General features: G+C 28.5%; 1 protein-coding gene across 1 annotated transcript; it reads right to left on the reverse strand.

The window, feature by feature from the left end:
* Positions 1-9,547: 9,547 nt before the first annotated feature.
* Positions 9,548-11,370, reverse strand: LOC129972249 (zinc finger protein 678-like). The gene has a single exon (XM_056086316.1). The coding sequence runs from the start codon at positions 10,775-10,777 to the stop codon at positions 9,548-9,550; it is 1,230 nt and encodes a 409-aa protein (XP_055942291.1). The 5' UTR covers positions 10,778-11,370.
* Positions 11,371-18,172: the final 6,802 nt, after the last annotated feature.

Raw genomic sequence — 18,172 nt, forward strand, 5'->3', positions numbered from 1 at the left:
TCTAACAATTTAATATGAGAAAAAAAATTCTGTTTAATTAAATAATGACACTCTTAAAAGTTTAATTTTTTAGTATATGTACTGCCGAAGGCGAGTACATGAACATAGAAAAAAAGAAAACAGAATATATTGTCTTAAAAAAGAAAACATAATATATTGTCTTAATTAAACAAATAATTATATTTTAAATTCGAAAACTGACCGTTAGGTTAAATTATTCACTGATCTATTGCTATTGTGTCATGTATTTTGCGAGAAAGCTTCTTTGTGAATTCCACAAAGGTTTAGAAAATACAATTAGCAACGGATCGCATGCAGTACTATTAATTTGATTATTTATCAGCAAGTTTCGTTGTGAATTTACAGTATTTTATCTCATAATGTGTTTTCTCCTTTTCTGAGGTTTTATTTGCTTACATTCGAAGTATACAAAGGAAAAGTATTGTAATACTCATCATAAAAAAATTCCTTCTTAAATTTAGAGAATGCTCGAAACATTGAAACGGGATGATGATTAAAGCTTTTTCGTCTTTAACACATCATCTTCATCTTGTAACATATATGTCTTTGTAAAACATCACACAGTTTATAAAAGAATTCTAGTCTAGAAATTTTATTATGATTACTAAAGAGAAAGTGAATATTTTGCTTTCAAATTAAAATCAATTTTAGTTTCTTTGGAAAAACCAAAAACCATTATGATAAATTGTGCTTTAGATTAATTTTGAAAGATTTACTAATAATTAAAGAAAAAAAAACTTGATATGACAGAAAAACTAATTGCTTTTCTTAATTTTTAAAGTGATGCAAAAATGGTAATGGGATACTATGTTCTAAAAATTTGAGTAACGTTAAATTTTAATTATTTTTTAATTAATTAAAATGAATCGAGATGCATTTCCTTAAAAAAAGAAAAAGATTTAAAAAAAGGTACTTACCTTTCTTAAAAAATAAATTTTCCTTTTATAGAAAAAAAGATTTATTAAGAAGTAAATATATGAAAGCTTTGGGAGCTATTTACTCAACTCAATGGAGTTTTGCCTTTTTCAAGTAATAAATTTCGCACTCCACAATTTACAGAAAGTATGCTAACCTAAAAGAAACATCAAGTAAAAATTTGAATATCTGGTGAAGACATATATTACCGAGATTCTGAAGTAACAATATGTATTTGCGAGTCCGAAAAAAATTGAATTGCGGTGTCTAGCTGCCTATATAAGCAGTACTGTGCATGGTTTCAGTGATTTAATAATGATACGAATTTACCATAAGTTTAGACTGGTTCATTTCAATTTTTTAATAAGAGGACTGCAATCTTATTTAAAATCAAACGACAATTCGAAAGCCAACTTTTTATTTCACAGAGGTTCACCGACTCCGCAACGATTCAGAACTATAGCTGTTTTGAAAGCTGATCCCATTTCAGCAGGGTTACAATAAATTTTATCGCTGAAGCCAAGTCAGCGCATGGTTTCAACATTCTTTAACAAAAAGCGCCAACGAAGCGGTAACAAATAATACGATAAAAAGATTGATAAAATTTGGTATACAAGATTTACAGCAAAAACTGGAAGTATGTTTGTTGGTATGAATGTAAACATAATATTCCTAGATTCGTTCCCGTTCACATACTACAGACAAAAATCAACCAAATCTTAGCAATAAGTATTGGCGTTCATGGAACAGCGTCAGTATTTAAGTTTGGCGACGACGGAGTCAATTAAAAGGGGGCACAAAACCTATATTGGAAACTCAGTAAGTTTACTGGATGCTAATAGGAAGCTATGCCTGTCTTGTGTCATTTGCCCTAGTTGGAAATTTTTTTAAGAACTGGGATGAACCAGAGACTCAAGCGCATGTGAATTGTTATGTAGGTGCGTACAATAACGGTGAAGGATGAATACGTGGAAAGGTGGTATTATAGCCCATATAATTATATTTTCTGTCAAACGGATATTTTTAAGAAAATTTTAAATACGTTTCGTTTAAAACGCTCTAGAACTTTTAAAATATTTTCAAAAGTGAGTGCATTTTCGGCAAAGCAAGCAAAAATATCATATGAACGACCTATTATAGTATGTTTCATCTAGTTCAAATCATTGCAACGCATGCGCACAGATAAGGATTTAAAATTTTTTCGTCCAAGTCAAGCATTCTTCATCCGAATAAGTTTCCAGTTTTCTGTTCTCTTTTGGTATCAAATGACCAAAAAAATTTCACGTTCTACGGCCACCTAATTCCCTAGATCTTAAGAGACCAAATGACAATGACCAAATTTCGAAAAAATGCAAGAAAAAAGAGGAGCCAAAATGAGATTTGTAATAAGCATCTAAATCTTTGTATGAACTGTGGGTGCGACCGGAGTTTAACCCACTGCTTGGCCCAATTTTCAAAAATCGCCAACAACGGTCTCGCGAAATGTTCAAAAGCGAGGAAGCAGATTGCAAGCTTTGGCGCGTTATCGCAACTTGGCGAAGAAGGAGGTTAAACTCCGGTTCACCCGAGCAGTGTCAAAGTTTAGACAGACAGAATCTATTTGCATTCATTTCTAAGCAATTGAAAGAAAGGTTGGAATCTACATTAATGTGTCCCTCCACATCACTAAGGATGCGAACAATGCCAAATCGCCAAGGTCAAAAATCAGTACGGAATAAGATGAACAAAACCGTAACTAGAATTGCCAGAATAATATTTCTCTTTCTTGCTTGGATTGCCACATTGGCGACACATTCAAAGGGTACAATAAAGTAGATTTCAAACAAAATAAGTTCCAAAACTTTTTGGAGGTAATAGTATTTTGGTCACATTTATGTATTTCTCAGAGGAGAATTTCAGTGATAAACTAAATTTATCGGATAAAAATATTCGGATTTATCTTATTAGAATAGAATTAATGATGAAAATATAGTATTTTACATCAATGAAAAGTAATTCTTACAATAGAAATTATATAAAATTGAATCTTAATATTTGAAATAACTAATCTCTAAGCTTTAACAGAATATCAAAGGGTTGAAATAATATTGCTTGTGATTCTTGAGATTGTCGCCAATATGGTAACCTAAACAAATAAACAAAGTAGTCTAAAGGTCTAACAAAGTAGTAGAAAGGGAACAAAGTGTGCCATTCCTTATTTCTCAAAGCAGACACAATTAGGAGAGGCACACACAAAAAAAGAACTTTCTGAGTACTTCTAAGGAGGCGGCACGAAGGGTGGATTTGCTGTCTGAAATCTAATCTTTATGTTTCCTTTGTAATAGTTCTTCTAGCAAGCCAATTCACTGTATTGTTTATTATGTCAGCCATCTTGATTTTTGATGATTTTGGGGCACATTAAAATAGATTTCAACCCATCAAAACTATGAGCGAAGTTATACCATAAATTTGAGTTCTTATGCTTCAGCAATGATTAGTTTTACTAGGTAACTTCATCTAATAAATGAATGAACTAAAAAAAAAGCAAATAAACCAAAACTTCTAATAAAAGTATAGAAATCAGAGATGAAAGGATGCTTTTACGGAACAATTTAAAGATATCTGAGCTTTGAGCTTTAGCAAATTGGTGGTTTTATGATATTTATAAACAGCATGTGAACGAGTTTTCTGTTTTGCGTATCAAAGAGACTCGTGAATGTTGACTTCCGATGTAATACGTTGATTAGACGTCTTAAAATTTCTAGCATTTTAGATATGGATGGATATAATATTGAAATATTTTTTTTAAATCGTAATCGTACTGTAAATTCAGATAACACTTAACTTTTAGAATTCAGATTTTAATGAGTTATCCATAAAGATTTTAAAAAACTGATGGCAATTAACCAAACATCATTTAAAAATATGTAAATGAAAAACCAATATGTCTATTTTTATGTGTATCATACGAGTTACAATAATAAAAATTATTGTAAAAACCTAATAACATTATTTAGACGGAAAGTACATTTATCACAATCGTACTAACCCTTTGCACTGTGAAAAGTAATTCGATGCATAATTATTCATTTAATGCAAAGATTTGTTTATTGCTCTGAAAAATAAATATCCATAATAGCTTTCAGTCGAATTTCTTTGAAAAATCAATCTGCTGTAAGCGTTTTTAACAATCAAAATTGAAAAATAAATAAATAAAAGATCAAAATGATACACCATCTTGAATAGTGAATGAGAGGACCATCCGAGTGTAAAGGGTTATCTTACATCAGAAGTCAATAAATTAGATGTTTTTTCAATGTATGATTACGGTATGCCGATAGGTTTCATTAAACTTTTTGTAAAGACAAGTTTTATGTGCAAGTCTATTAGTAGGAGTTTTTTCCCCTCCAATATCTCAGATATAATTTATCGTTTCTTTACAAATGCTACATTTTTGTGTCCAAAATCATATGTCTGTTATTGATCATTATCTGTTAATATTGTGCAGCGTTTGGTTTAATTCTTATTTAATAATTGGAGACTCATGAAAACTAATCTTACTTTCAAGTCATAACAAATATGTAGGGAGTATTTGTTGTATTAAAGACAATTCAATAAATGTCCCGAATTATCATAGGCTTCATCTATACATGATGTCAAAGACACAGCACAAATATAGAATTTTCTTGTCGAATATGTTAGTTTGTCAAGAATATTTTACTACATTGATCTGTTAATAATGAATAAAACTGACCTAGGGAGTATAAAACATAATTCTTTATGTCATTATTTAAACATAATCCTTTATGTCAGTTCCCTGATTAGAAGTAAATGGCTATTTTTTACGATATAGAAATAAGTTATTAGGCCATAATTAAAATGGCTAAATGGGCAACTAAAATTAATTTTTTGAAAAAAAAAAAAGAACAAGAATAATCTTCGAATAGCCGAATAATCTTCAATAGATACATTACCCAAAACAAACCGTTCTACGCAATTTTAAATATGATGATGAACATCAAAAATTAAATGCAAAACGTTCTGTTAAAAACTTTAAAAAAGGATAGATAGTACTCATAATCACAGGTTTTATTTTTTTCAGCCTTTATTTAATTATCATAATTTTAGTTTGAGATAAGACTGATTCCAAGAACTTTACCACTCATTTCTGTGAAAAGTTTTTAATCACGTTTAAGAGCACAAGTCAATGGGATATCGAGAAAAAATAATTCAAAGCTATTTCTACTAGCAGAGCATTTCAGAAGGAGTATTTCGATTTTAATAGAGCAATATTGAGATAATAAAGGATTAAAGAGAGAGAGAGAGAGACAGAGAGAGAGAGATCAAATGATACATTGAAAAGGTTGGCTCTTTATTCAAAAGTCGACATCGTAATACAATTGATGTATTAAAAAGAGATCCAACCAACCACTTTAATCAAACCAACATAATAGTAAATACCATATTAATGAATGAATAATTTTTAATAATAAAGGAATAATTCTTAATGATACGAATAATTCTTAATGATACGAATAATTCTTAATAATTCTTAATGATACGAATAATTCTTAATGATATGAATAATTTCAATAATATGAATCTTAATAACATGAATAACTATTAATAATTTAAATAATTCTTAATAATGAATAATTTCAATAATATGAATCTTAATAACATGAATAACTATTAATAATTTAAATAATTCTTAATAATGAATAATTTCAATAATATGAATCTTAATAACATGAATAACTATTAATAATTTAAATAATTCTTAATAATGAATAATATTCAATAATGTGAATAATTCTTAATACTGAATAATACTTGATAATATGAATACTTCTTAATAATATGAATAATTCTCAATTAATAATCAGTTCAATGAAATAATCTTGTAGAATAAGGTAGTTTTTAGCATGAAACACCATGTGAAATAAAGTGTTTTATGACCCTTTTAAGTCTTTTAGAAACCGAAACCAGTGACGAATTTTTTTTTCCTGGTTGATGAAGAATTCACTCCCATTTCAAAGACGTGGAACATTTTTAATACACAAAACAACAAACAACAATACGACAACAAACTGTGGGATAAAACATGTTTTCCCTCAACAACTCTCATTATTTTTTTCAGCAACCATACGTTCTACATGAATTCATCTCACAGAACCAAGTGCCAGCAGAAAATTTCCTATGAAGAATAACAGTATTTGAGTTTAAAAAAAAATATCTAACAAATAATTGGATTTCTGATCCACAAAGAACTGGAATGTCTTTTTACCAACTATCAGATTATGCTGTCACATTCAGAACTGCCCATCTCGCAAAATTCCCTCCAGCAGATTTCCTCCTTTTTGTCAAAACTGAGAACGAAGTTGAAAGCATAATTATTATCAGATCATTTCTTTCATCAAACCAGAATCATACAGAATTCTTGGATTTGTTTCTAGTGAAGAACTTAAACTTTAGTATTTCACGGATGCATCATATTTTATAATGTTAAATTCTCGTTATAGTGTAAAATATTGCAAAATTGCCGTCATTATTTTACAAAAAATATACTATGCATCTCACCTAACCAAAAATCTGGGGGCTATAAAGTTCTCATAAAATTAAAAATATATTAATCTTTCAATATCTGCTTTTTCTATTTTTTAAAAAGCAGCTTTCGATTTTTTTGTTTAAACAGTTTCTTAGATTTACTTAGGGGAAAAATTGCTTCATCTAAAGAGATATAAAAAAGTATTAAAACTGACGATATTTCTTGCTGTTTCTCAGCTATTGTCAGCAAAAGTTTGTGTCATGTTAAAACCTTGGTATTTCGACAAGTAGACAGTATTGCGCAAAGTGCTAGGCAGATGAAATGTAGTGTACAATAGTTATATTATACTATATATCTGTGTCAAATTTTGCATCAAACAGAAATATGTATCTGTTCATTTTTGTGGTTGCAAATGGTGTGGCGTGGTGTGGAAGTTCGGAGAAGGGGTGCCAGCTCAGTGTCATCCTCGTCATCTGACCGCGGTTCAAAATTACAAGATCCGTCCTAAAATAGCCCTAGTGTTGCTTTATAAACGGAACATTAATATAATTTAATTAAACTAAACTTGTGGTTGTACCAATATATATATATAAAGTAATCGAGGCAGGCGTATGGATTTGGTGCATGATATTATTATTACATATGTATTAAATTTCGGAGCAAATTGATCGAAAAGTAGACACACTGTTGAATTCTGCTCGTTATTAGTAAACAAAATAACAGAAAATCGCAGTATGTACTTTGAATGAAATTTATTCATTGAATCAAAGCTGTCTAACTAAAATATTTTTTATAGGATAATCTACCGATCAGTCAACTGGTATTGAAGCAAGTAGCTACAGAAAGAAAAAAATGACTTCGGAATAAGAAAAGTGATTTTGACATTGAAACTATCTGTATCAAATTTTAGAACCAATCGGTCGATGGATAAAATAACGCATAAGATCTCTTTCAAAGTTTGTGTAAGATTCTTTCAGCACGAAAATCAGATATCAATCAATTACAGATATCAATAAAAAATACTTGTTTCGGGGAATAACAATTATATACAAATAATTATATTAATGAAATATATTCATTATAAAATTAAAAATATAATAATAAAAATAATACCAATTAAGTTTAACTTTGGCGTGCGAATTACTTAAATTAATTTCTGGTACTGCTTTGACTTGCAAAAATTTAAGCAAGGATTTCATTCTTTTCTCAACTTTGAAAAAAACTCTCATTGAAATATTTGAATTAATATTGATATATTTGAAATATTGCATTGCAATTATAATTGAAATATTTGAAATACTGCATTAATTTAAATACGTGATATTGTGAAAGTGTAGCGATATATTATTGCTGGAATAAATAAAATACACGCAGAACAGAATACAAAAACATTTATTTAAAACAAAAGTTGGATTAAGATCGTTATCACATGAAGAGTCTTTACAAACATGCATATCGTAGTAATGAATATGATAGCATTGAAAGGCAGTCAGTATTTACTTTATCTGACAACAATTGATACAATCATACCTTTAAAACATATAATAAGTACAATATTGAACATAAGGATATTATGGAGAAACCTCGATTACATAACATTTCATTCTATCAATTGTTGTCGGATTTTTTGAAAGATTCAACCGCAGTTGTCAAAGTCATGGACTGGGAAATTGTTGACCGTTTTATAAAAACCGAATCCATAGCAGCCTCCTGCATCCTACGCTTATTTTCCAAAGACACACAGCGCATCTTCTTTTCCAAAGAGATATCTGGATTCTAAATGGAAGTCTTATGCAAAAAGAATCACATTTTAACCAGAATAAATTGATAATGATTTTAAGCACACACCATAAGGTTTCAAATTGCGGAAATAACTCATACATTCAAGATTTCGTCTCACCCACTGTATAATACCAATACATTTTATTCCTATCTAAATTCTTAAAAGTTAGTGTAAAAAACATAGCAAACATAACTCAAAAATTATATTAAAAGGCTAAGTGAAAAAATGCCAATTTTTATTCAGTAATAATTAAAAAATCTATAAAAATAATCTTCATCGAATTAAAAATTATTTGCTTAGTAAGTAGTTATCATACCATACAGATTTGAGTAAAAGCAGAAACAATATAAAGCATGAATGAGCCTCGAATTTGGAGTTAGAAATTCGGGCATATTCATTTTGCGCAAGATATCTCGGAACAAGTCATTGAATCTATAAATGTTACAAATTATTTTAAAATCAAATAATTAAAGTAAAAAATAAACTAAACATTCTACGAAACACACTTACAGAATATTGTATCGTCACTTTACGTATTATTTAAATTTAATTGATACAAGTATTAATAGGCTTGAATATTTAAAAAAAGATACTCAACATTGTTTATGCAATGACAGATAGCTTTAAAATGAGTCTAAATAGCTTAAATAACAACAGCGTATAGTTAACGATCAGTGTAGTCTTTGTCTCTTCTGCTCTGGACAATTGACTCACTTCGTTAATTTCCATAAAATGTACAGTTCTCATTGACTCTCAATTTGAAATCACCATTCTCATTGATTACTTTGAGCTTAAGAATCGTGCTTATTCATTATTTTCTCATATTCGGTTTTCAAAGCAGTCACATTGTAGTTTGTAACGGTAAAATGAATTCCGGTTAAGGACAAATTAAATCTATTTTGTCATATAAAATAAGAACGTGATGATTAGTACATAATTGGTGATACAAAGCATAGAATTTATCCATGCTGGATAAACAAAAAGGTATGAGTAATATGGAATTTATCCATATTGGTTATACAAAGCACTTGAATATATCCAGGTTTTATTGGTTTATCCAACCTAAAGGATTCCATCAGTACTTTCCTCGATATATTTGTATAATGTAATTATAACATATATTCTAGAATAGATTTCAAAAATTTTAAATTTCAATTTTCTGCATAAAATTTAATCAAAAGTTTCATGTTCCGCAAAAAGAATTTCCAAAGTCTTCATTATTGTTAGATTTACTTTTATATTAGAAAGAAACTGTTTTAAAATAATTACATTGCAATAAAATTACACTAAAGCTCGGCAGGTTAAATGTCTTCTTGTGGATGGGTACGTAAATGTTTTATTAAATAGCCTTTCCTGGTGTGTGCTTTGCCACAGACTTCACAGACATAGGGCTTTTCTTTTGTATGCATACGTAAATGTCTTCCAAAATTAGCTTTATCACTGAATTTATTGCCACATATTTCACAGGCATAGGGTTTTTCTTCTTTATGAATGAGCAAATGTGTTTTTAAATTATATAATTGAGAAAATGGCTTATTACAGACTTCACAAACATAAGGTTGTTCTTTTGTATGGATGCGCAAATGTTTTCTTAAGTTAGATAATTGTGAGAAAGGCTTTTCACAGACTTCACAAACATAAGGCTTTTCCTTTGAATGAATACGTAAATGTTTGGTTAACGTACCTCTTTCGGTGAATGCTTTACTACAAACTTCACAAACATAAGGTTGTTCTTTTGTATGAATGCGCAAATGTGATTTTAAACTAGATAATTGTGAGAAAGTCTTTTCACAAATTTCACAGACATAAGGCTTTTCCTTTGAATGAACACGTAAATGTTCCACTAAAGCGCCTCTTTGGGTGAACGCTTTGCTACAAACTTCACAAACATAAGGTTGTTCTTTCGTATGAATGCGCAAATGTGTTTTTAAGTTAGATAAATATGAGAAAGGCTTTTTACAGACTTCACAGACATAAGGCTTTTCCTTCGAATGAACACGTAAATGATTCGCCAAAGTGCCTCTTTGGGTGAACGCTTTACGACAAATTTCACAAACATACGGTTTTTCTCGTGTGTGGATTCTTAAATGTAAATTTAAAATATTTCTTTGCGAAAACTTTTTGCCACAGAATTCACAAACGTAAGGCTGTTCTCTTGTATGAATGCGTAAATGTATCTTCAGGCTAGACATCCGAGAGAAGGCTTTATTACAAACTGCACAGACATAAGGTGTTTCTTTGATATGAATACTCAAATGATGCTTTAATGTACTTCTTGTTTTGAATGCTTTATGACAGATATCACAAACATAAGGTCTTTCTTTTGTATGAACGCTAGAATGTACTTTTAAATTATATTTTCGTTTAAATGCTTTACCACAAGTTTCACATATATAGGGATTGAAATTAGAATGGGAAAATAAATGATTATTAAAAGCTTTTCTATTACTACAGTTTAATCCACATATTTCACACTGAAATGTTTCCTCTTTCAGAGGAACAGGTGAATGTTTCTTTAGTTCTTCTTTCATATTTAATTCTACACCACACACAGAGTACACATAAATTTTCTCTGATATCAACAGGTGATAGCTAAATCCTTGTAGTTTAAAAATATTACTTCATGTTTTTTCGAAGCTTAAATTTTGCATCTCAGGGAAAGCTCAATGCATTAACATTTTTCATTTTTATATATTACATTACATTCTTCAGACTGAAATATTTATATCTCTTGATTTGATAACCATTCATTAGATTGTATTCTTTGACTAAATATAGAAATTCAGATATTCCATTGAATTTAGTGAAGATAATCCCAATTAAACAGAATTCTATCTCCCAAATTAAATTTTGATTTTTTTTTTACCGCATTCCTTCTATAAAGATTTCGATCAGAGTTCTTCAAATTTAAAATATTTTAGTCCTCAATATTTCTTCTTTATTGATTAATTTGAAAACACAGCTTTGGATTTCGATGTTATAAAAACATTCAAACAATTTCTTATTGAACAAAAAACCTTACTTGTAATGACTCGTAACCTTTTAAAAGTTGCAAAACAGATGTCTTTACCTGTTATTAATCTTAAAAGTAAACAGCGGAGGATTTAATGCGACAAATTCTGCTATTCCAATCCGCTTTAAATCAGAGCTTCTTTGTTAAAGTTTACGTATCGTATAATTATATCAGTTAAATGAGAATTTTTTTTTCTTCTAACCGCAGAAATTTTTTCGACAATTTTTGTATGCAAATTCCGTAGCTTAGAAAGAGAAAAAAAATATATTTTAAATAATGATTTCACGGTGTCTTTGAGTATGATCTTTGGGGAGGTTGTGTTAGTTTTCACGGTTTTTTCATACATATCTCCATCACAAACCATATTTTCCTTTATTCCTTTGCATCAAATGTATTTAGAATATTGACAGCAATAAACTGATTATCGTCTGTTCGAATACAGTATTTAATTCCTACATAATTATAGTTTATATATTCTATCGGAAAACTTTTCTATACGAAGTAAAGAATTATGTTTGTTTTTTTGGACTTTTTATGTATGATCTAAATCTCTATATAATGTCCAGTCTTATTTACAATATTTAGATATTAAAATATTCTTCAGATACTATTTGAATCGCAACCAATCGAGATTAGAAGCTTTAACAATTTCGATTATTCGATTTTCTGCCCTGAGGAAGTTCCATGTTCCAATGTACAGTTCTTCTTTCGGGCTATTGCTTATTCCCTAAAAATACTGAAATTCTAAGCATTATGACTCAGTCAGTGCGGTTGTAAGAAAGTTGAACTGTTTTTTTGTTGTTGTTACATAAGATGAAAAATATTACATTGATTAGATTTGTTAAGATGGGAGAATTTAATAGAAATTTAGAATACATAAGATTTCAGCATTTGGTTTACTGTAGTGAACGACGTTGAATACATTTCATTTATAATATTTATATTACCAAGCCTTTACTTATTTTTTCAGGGAAACAGATTATAAGGCCAATGCTTCCGATGTTCCATTATATTGTAATTAATTTGATAAAAAATAACCCGTTTGCAATAATCCATATTTTGAAATTGTTTTTAAAATGTGGGTGATGAATTATTCTAGATTAATTAATGATTTAATAACTAAATAATAATAAATACATTATCAATTTTTTATATTTACACTAAGAAAAATTATTTTCCAAAAAAAATTAAAATTATTGCATCATTACTAATTAAAGGATAATTAATAATATAATCGAAATATCTGAAATTTAGAAATGATGAAACTGTTGATGGTAGAATCGCATCAAAATTCATTTGTATCAGCACAATAGAAATTAGATGAATTTTGAAATAAATAGAATTTAATTTTCCCAAGTGATGCAAAAAAAGCCTGTACTGCAGGGAAAAACTATATCGGAACTGAAATACTACAGTTCTCATCTCTCCCCCTAATGCGAAAAAAATTTCCAGGTAAATTATTACAAATTTAGGCTTCGGAATTTTTATCTGATCCGTGCTTTAAACATATTTGGGTTCAAAATTTATGTTCGACTTTCAAATTAATAATTCAAAAGGAACTGCGTTAGGCAAATAAAATTTAACATTAGACGTCTGCACAAAAATATGTCAGCAGCACATATTGGGATATAACCAGTCAAAATGAATTACAACTGCTTTTTTCCATCCATACTCACGTGAAGATGATGAAAGATAAGACTGTCTGATGGATTAATTTGGCATGTAGTGAAGTTAGAAGTAATGTTTCAAATTTTTCCCAAATCCATAAACGTGATAAATATTGAGTTATATATTCGTGAAAAATCTAAAGAAAAATACGGTAACTTTGGGATAATAATGATGCTTTTTAAATTCTGCTATCAAAGTATAAATGTCTTTATTTGGGCTTAATTTACTATTGGGTATAGTATTATTTTATATTAACAAACAAATACAAACAACAGGCTATACCGATGAGACATGCTGGTCCTTATGCTGACATTTTAGAAATAACTTACATTTTAAAGCAATTATTAAAAAGAGAAATTAGCGAATTACTCGAAGTTCAAGCTATATTCTTTCGACTCGAAATTCATGGGAAAAAATACAATAATATTTTTTGATAAACACTTTTATACACAATCAGTATACAGGAAATTCAACTTGAAATGAATTATAAGTTATTAAAAATTTGTTTGCTAAATACAAATTTCAAAAATGAGATATATGTCAAGGTTGCCTTTCAAAAGTGTATTATTTTATGTTTTAGAATTGAAACATACAGTGGCTCCCAAAATTGAGTATACACTATACTCTAATTTTATTTTTTTTGATTTTAACATTCCTATTTATGGCTATGCGACTTTGGAATTTGTAACTTTGACGTAAAATTTACTGTAATAAAAATATTATTCATTCCTCCATTTTGTGTTTTAGCCTAATACTTTTGTTAATGTATATTTTGTCTTTCTTATAAATATTAGCCAAAAATAGAAATATTAAGATCAAAAAGAATAAAATTAAAGAAGAAGAAAGAGTATAGTGTATACTCAATTTTGGGAGCCACTGTATATCAGGAGTTGATTTTTAATAAGTTAGCTACAAAATACCAGAAAATTCGAAATAGGCGATATCAATCATGTATGATGTTCTAAAATGAATAAGGAGCATATAAAAGGGAATAAAAAAACCATTTTATTATAACAACAAAATAGATGAAAACAATTATGCTGCAATACTAGACAACAAATAATACGAAGAAATACGACAGAATAAGTAAACATTCTCTGTATTCTTTTCAGCAACAGCAGATCAAGTAAATCTCAAATAAAAATAACTCCTCTGTAAATTATTTCTTGAAATTCGAACAACTAATAAGCATTTAGCTAATTTTAAGTCATCTGTTAAAATGAGGTGTTTTTAGATGCAAACACCATTTGAATGAAAGTGTTTTATTGTATATTAAAGTTTACCATAGCCTTTCAGTGAACTAAATTTATCTCGAATTTACATTTTCTGACTGGATCTGTTTTTGATTTTTTTCAAGGATATTTAGCACACAAAATTGAGACAGTAAAATGGCAAATAAAAAAATACTACCAAACATTAGATTAAATTAGTGGAATGAGAAAATAGTTGAAATATCGAATCGAGTCTTCAAGATACTTAAGGATGCATATTACGTATATTTAAAATCAGGACATTTTGTCCTTTATAAAGATGCACTCGTCTTCAATGCTTAGAGAATTTCAATTTTAGTTGCTTATCACTAGATATACAGGTCAAAATTTAATGGAATTATTTATGTGCTCAAGTTATGGTTTAAAAGGAATACCCTACAATATTCATGGAGCATATGCGTGACCAGGCTTATGGACCAACATGCAGGAAAGTGTAAATAAACATTTAAGACTAAATAGCTTAACTACTTCTTAGCTTACATACAGCTTTCTCAAAAATCTGTAAATATTGAGACCATTTGGCGTCGATTCCACATTTTCAACAACAGGGAGAATGCATATACAATAAATCTTTCAAAAGCGTTCTCGACATGCTGTATGGTTTAATAAGCGAAGATACGGTTATGTAGTGTACACCATATAGTAAATGAGTTCTTACGTTGAAGTTCGCATTCCTCTTTCCCAAACCATCCACGATTTAAAAAAATTCCTTGAGATAGGAGACCAAATTTCAATGAGGGCATTTGTTATCTGCATGTTACCAAATATAAAAAACATAACTCATTTTAATATTATATACTATTGAAATAAAATAATAATTCTACGATAATCATAATAATCTGACTTTAATCACAAATTCTAACAAGCAGGTATCCCATAAAATACTGCTATCATTTGTTTGGCTCAGCATAGCTAAATATGGCTCATGTGATAATTAATTAACAACAACAACAATAACCCATACCAAATCACACAACATTTTACAATATTTTAAGTAAATATATTAATCGAAGTATATGCAAGAATGGCTGGCTTTAAAATGAATCCAAACATATTAATACAGGTAGAAAATAATTAATAATTCATTAAATATATACAAAAAGAAGAATGATTACCTTTCTCCAACTTCGTCTTCGGTTCTCTCAAGGAATTTCTTTTGTCTAATTCGGAACACAAAAGAACTTTTGCCTAGTAATACTTATTTCCTAATAGAGTTTGCTTAAGTTGTACTTAAAAATCGCAATCTTTACCTTTTTACATTTTCTAGCATTTGTCCTCTTAAAACCGCCAATCTCAAATATACTCTTGTAATTTAATTTGTCTGTTTTCCAAATAAACAGTGACGCCATGACGATTAATACGTGTATGAATATGCAGACTGAATAATCAAATCATTCAATTTCATATATATTTTTAATGAAATTGTAAAAATTACTTAAGTTAATGTTTTTAGATATTAATATGATGAACAACTGAAACAATTATGATCTAAAAGTTATATCGGTTGCATATAAATTCAAAAAAACACAAAGTTAATTTCAAAAGAAATATTATTGCTGAAATATGATTTGTTATTCATTTTGAACAATTTAATTACTTAAATTTGAATATCCACTCCCATACGGAGAATAAATACCCATCAAGTAAAGTTTCATTATAATAGATAAGATCTTTTTTTTCTGTATTATTCAAATCTTTATTTGAAATTATGCATAAAGTGTATCATATTTTTCATTAAAAACAACTTATAATACACTTCTATCTGTAATAAAAAATGATAAACATTTTGCAGCGAAACTTGTTCTAGCTTGGAGCTGGATACTTCTGAAAGCAAATTCCATAAAAAAAAACATTTTAATTTCTTTTACATTTTGTTTCTTTTTATAAGTTTATAAACAGAATGTATTATAATTGAGGACATTTAATGAGCAGAGCTTCCTGAACACTAAATAAATAAATATTTAAAATGTCTTGGAAAACGCTTATTACAAAGCGCAAAGTGCTCGACAGAATGAAATATAATAAATGCAGCAAGCTGCTGAATTGTACCAAATTTTGGACAAAATCCTTCAAACAGAAATATGTATCTGTTCATTTTTGTGATTGCAACAAAATAAAAAAATTAAGCGGTTAAAAATTAGATGCATGCTTTTATTACTAAATATGTGTGAAATTTCGGAGTAAATTGATCGAAAGTAGACAGTCAGTTGAATTCTGTTCGTTATTAGTGAACAAAATAACTCCAAATCGCAATTTGTTCAGTAATTGAATTTTATTATTTTATTGAATCAAAACTGTATAACTGCTTTGGGACTTTATTTATTATAGGATAGTCTACTAATCTGTCAGCTTCTATGGAAGCAAGTAGTTACAGAACGTGACAACTTCTTAGGCAAGTGAAATAAGGAATTTGAATTTGACAGGAAATCCAAATCGTCTGATGGATAAAAAATTTGATGAAGTGAAAAAAAATTATAATATCTGTTTTAAAGTTTATAAATGACTCTTCGACACGAAAAAATGAATATATATATATATATATATATATATATATATATATATATATATATATATATATATATATATATATATTGGGTATTATGAGTCATATAGAAATACATTGAAAAATTTAGAAATATGTTCACTAATAAAATTAATTGGAATGAAGTTTAAACATTTCTTATAAATATTTGATTGCGAATCACTAAAATAAAATTTTTCTATTGTTCTAAATTGCCAAACTTTAACAGGGTTATAATTCTTTTCATAATATAGCGAAAACTCATTCAAATATTTAATGCAGACATTGCATTCATATATGATGTTATGAATTATGAATGTATGAAATTATAGCAGCATATAAGTGCTTTACTAAATAAGACACATGTAGTATAGAATATAAAAACCTTTATTTAAAACAAAAATGTTATTAAAACCATTATCACATTAAAAAGAGCATTTACAAGCATATATATCGTAAAAATGAATAGGATGGTTGATGTAATTAATAATGAAATTTATCTTCAGACAGCACTTCAAGGAGTAGAACTGTGAAGAAATCGAGGATTTAACTTTAAATCGTGATGATGAAGATTGTATACATTTGATGATTTAAACCTTTATATAAATCAGTTGTTTAAAGCGATATACATGGTCAGAGCAGACTTCAAAGGTTTAAATGAAATTATTACCTTCACACAGCATTTATTTCAAGTAGCCAACCAGATACGGTATTATGTTATCATCCATGAGGATTACCGCATCCGAGAAAGACTGACTTCTGCAATGTCGTCCTTCGGAGTTTCTAATGGAAATATAGAAACTAAAAATGAATAAAAAATATTACAAAAACACAATGGACCTTTACATAGGAAAACACCACATTAAAAATACTCAATTAGAGAACTTAATTAAAAATAAAATAATCTAAAATCTCAATATTGATATTTTTTCACTAATTTATCTGGTACATTAATGAATTAAAATAAATATGACTGCAAATTTATATTTAGTCATCTATTTGTATTTTTTATGTTATTTCCTGTTCTAAATTTATCATATAATTAACGATAATTACAATCTGAATATTAAATATTTACCTGTTCAGGACTGGCCAATCGACTCACAATTTCCATCCTCTGATATGAAATTAACACAGCCTTTGCTTTACACTTCTCATTGACCATATTTACTTTGTGCATAGGAATTACGTTTTTTCCATATTTTCCCATATTCGGTTTTGAAAGCAGTCACATTGTAGTTTATTGCGTTAAAATGAATTCCGAAAAAGGATAAATAAAATCTCCTTTTGTCATAGAAAATAAGAACATGATGATTACTGCATTGTTGGTTATACAAAGCATGGTATTCAAATCTAATATATAAAATTCTCGTGTCACAGTTTTCGTTGCCATACTCCTCCGAAACGGCTTGACCGATTTTGATGAAATTTTTTGTGCTTATCCGGTATCTAT

This window comes from Argiope bruennichi, chromosome 1, assembly GCF_947563725.1.
Source record: "Argiope bruennichi chromosome 1, qqArgBrue1.1, whole genome shotgun sequence".
Classification (NCBI taxonomy): domain Eukaryota; kingdom Metazoa; phylum Arthropoda; class Arachnida; order Araneae; family Araneidae; genus Argiope; species Argiope bruennichi.

Coding starts and splice junctions, on each gene's coding strand:
- LOC129972249 (XM_056086316.1), bottom strand. CDS start 10,777: ATGAAAGAAGAACTAAAGAAACATTCACCTGTTCCTCTGAAAGAGGAA.